Source organism: Lupinus angustifolius, unplaced genomic scaffold (assembly GCF_001865875.1).
Source record: "Lupinus angustifolius cultivar Tanjil unplaced genomic scaffold, LupAngTanjil_v1.0 Scaffold_157_35, whole genome shotgun sequence".
Classification (NCBI taxonomy): Eukaryota; Viridiplantae; Streptophyta; class Magnoliopsida; order Fabales; family Fabaceae; genus Lupinus; species Lupinus angustifolius.
The window spans coordinates 72,198-75,619 of NW_017726112.1; the positions used below are offsets into that span (position 1 = coordinate 72,198).

Consider the following 3,422-nt stretch of genomic DNA (forward strand, 5'->3'; position numbering starts at 1 on the left):
GATACCTTTAAGAAAATTTAAAAGCCTGATCTTATGTACATTGGTCAAAAGATTATGGACATTTTAGTCCTTTTTTATTTTTTCTTAGAACAATTATTTTAATCAATGAATTTTCATATGAAATAAAATGGCAAATCTATTTCATAACCAAACAATGACTTTAAAATAAGATATATATGAAAGATATTTTGATAAAATATATATATATATACACGTGGGATAGTGATCACCTGTTTCGAACGGTGTCCTATTCTATGTATCAAGTCAATCAGAGTGCTACTTTTTATTACTTTTTTGTTTTTTAAAATATTTTTTATTATGTCAACATGTAATTAGTTTGGGAAAGAGAATGTGAGACATGAATCAGGTGATCCTCATGCTATATATGTGTACAATGAACCTCATTTGACAAAATTTATAAACTACAACGTTGTTATTTCTTGCGTTCTTGTTCTTCTTCATTCACTTATCGATTCATTTTAGTTCTTCATCAAACAAAGGCATCTTCATGGAGGGGCCATCTATGCCGTTTGAGTTCAATGTAGAAGTGTCCACTATCCCATTTGATGAAAACGATGAAGCAATTTACCAATCCCTCGCACAAGTTCATATGGGAGATTTTTTCAGCATCAAGATTCATGTTACCAATCGAATTATCTGTTTAACTCGGGAAGAACTACAACAACCACTTTCAAGAATACCTTATTTTGAGTCTTCATATGAAACCACCGGGCTTCTTGCATGTCCACAGTTCTTGGAAAGTGGTTTGGTTTCAGTCTTTCCTGATAATATCATTCCACCTTTGTTGCTGCACACAATAACGCCACATGTGATGACATTTGCCAGAGATCTGTGTGAAAGTGGTGGAGAAACTAGGGCTTGCTGTATGTTTAATCTGGTTCTTGATATTGTGGTTGAGAAACTATACGATGATGTTGTCAATATGATGATCGAAGAGTCTGCGAGAGAAGTGAGAACTGTTCCTGCATCAAAGGCTGCCATTGAGTCGCTCAAGAAAGTGAATCTTGAAAAGGGTATGACCAAAGAAAGTTGTAGTGTTTGTTTGGAGGAGCTTATTGAGGAAGAGGAGGTTTTAGCTATGCCATGCAAACACATGTATCATCAAGAATGCATCACCAATTGGCTTCAAAGGTGTGACACATGCCCCTTGTGTCGCTTCTCCATGAACAAAAGCAGCACCTGATGATGTTATGGACTTATGGCGGTGGTTGTTTCCATCTTTGTCTATAAGGGCACAATTCTTGGTGGTTTTTCATTACATATATATTGATGCTTACTGATTGAAGGTTCACACTTTAGACTCTTGATGATTCTATGATGTCCGTTGTCGTGATTTGATGAGAGTAGAATTCTTTTCTATTTGGTAGCTTGTCCAGTTAGGTGTTTTGATGTCTAGCTAAACATATAGCTGAAAGGGGTTGTATTATTTTAGGGTTTTCTTTATTATCAGACTCTAATCCTTGTGATGGATTTGAATGCCTTGTACTCTTCTTTTAAATAATTGTTTAGTTTTTTTACTTGTTTGAAAACCAGGATAAGTGAACAAGTGGTCAAAGATTAGTACTTTGTAGGAAATTATGTTTGCAGCATCTGGGTTTAAACTCTAATCAACTCTGTACAACGTCAAAATCTTTTTTCCTATTTTTCGTGTGATTTTTAGTCACCCCTTCGTCAAAAGAGAACGTTAAAATTACACTGGAGATGTATGGATCAGTGGAGATGTCCAACCGTGATTAACTAACGAAAACCAATGATCTCATCAAACATGAAAGTTTTTCCCCTATTCGCATGTAAACCAACCCTAAAAAGTAAATCGATAGTAGTTTCAATTGCAGAACAAATTACGTTTTGGTTTTTAAATTGAAACATTGGCACTAAGAGGGTATAACATTATTCCACATGAAAATTATAAAATGTGTAGAATAGTACATTGATAGCCATATGTAGAATTATGATGTAAAACACCTTTTGGGTTTTTAGAGAAGATATCATACACGTTATGGGCAAAAGAGAATTTGGGTAATTTTAGACTTGTGCCATATATAAATTCAGGAAGTGACGGAAACAATTAATATAAGTCTTCCAATCAATAATAAATGTTTAGGATTAAAAAATTAAGAGTGAATTATATTGACACCCAGTTTTTGTAAAATTACGTCATATATTTTAAGTGTAATTTCTTAAATAAAAATAGTGAAAGATATAATTAAGTCAAAACGAAATATGTTATATTGTAAAGACAAGTTCAAATAGTATAAGTTTGACGTGTATTCATTATTTTTTATTCATTACAAACTACATCAATAAGTCAAAAGAGGTGTTTAAATTATTCTCATATTATATTGTAACAAACCAAAATAAAAAATAAACATCGACTTTTATACTATTTGGACCTGTATTCATAATATATGATATTATTCTCATTTTTTCTTTAAGAAATTACACTTATGGGGTAGTCAGTATAACGTATATATATAATTAGGGTGCTTTATGTAAGTTTTAAAAAAGTCAAGATGGTTTGTATAATTTTACTAAAATTCAATGAGTATCAATATAATTTACTCAAAAATTAATTATTTATCACATGTGCATGTACTATTTATTTACCAACAGGTACAGGTCATAAACTAATATCAGCAGGTATTGTAAATGGGTTTTCAAAAAATACCAGTAGTACATACGAATGGGTACAGATATTATGGTAATCGTCCCTGCAAATACGCGTTACTTATATGATTAATATATTATATTTAATTAAAATAAAAACTACGTTATTATAATATCAATTACATGATATATTTTTTTCTTTTACTATGTTTACATATTTTATTGAGTTTGATAGTAAAACACCCTACAAATATTATTACATTTGTAGAAACACCCATGTTTTACAAAGAAAATATTTACTTTTAGTTAAAGAAATAAGAACAAAAAATCACAAATAGAAAGCACCAATAAATTTAGCATTTTTGCCAAATATTCAATCAAAAGATACAGCAATAATTAAATTTCATCTCATATGCAACATAATAGAAGTAAAAAATTTAAAATTCATTTATAACATAGGGAACATGCAGGTACCTGTTATGCCCGCCATGTACTAAGAAATACCCGCGCGTGGGTACCCGTACAGGTACGGACACCTATGGGTAATGTTCTAATATTTTAAAACGGTAGCAGACAGCTACTACCCGTATCCACCCGTACCCGTTGCCATCCCTACACAATAGCACACTCACTCCATATCCCACAATTTAAAAATAAGTAGAATATGAAAACGAACAGATAAGAATTTCAATTACCAGAAATATATTTGAAACACAATCAAAATTCAACAATTTAGTCGACTGACCAGGATTCATTTTAATCGAAATATTCTAGAACAAAACAACTTCTCATTT

The 3,422-nt window shown here is 31.4% G+C and overlaps 1 protein-coding gene across 1 annotated transcript; it reads left to right on the plus strand.

The window, feature by feature from the left end:
• Positions 1-523: 523 nt before the first annotated feature.
• LOC109340300 (probable E3 ubiquitin-protein ligase RHC2A) lies at positions 524-1,204 on the plus strand. The gene has a single exon (XM_019577955.1). It carries the CDS (start codon positions 524-526, stop codon positions 1,202-1,204), a length of 681 nt encoding a protein of 226 aa, XP_019433500.1.
• Positions 1,205-3,422: the final 2,218 nt, after the last annotated feature.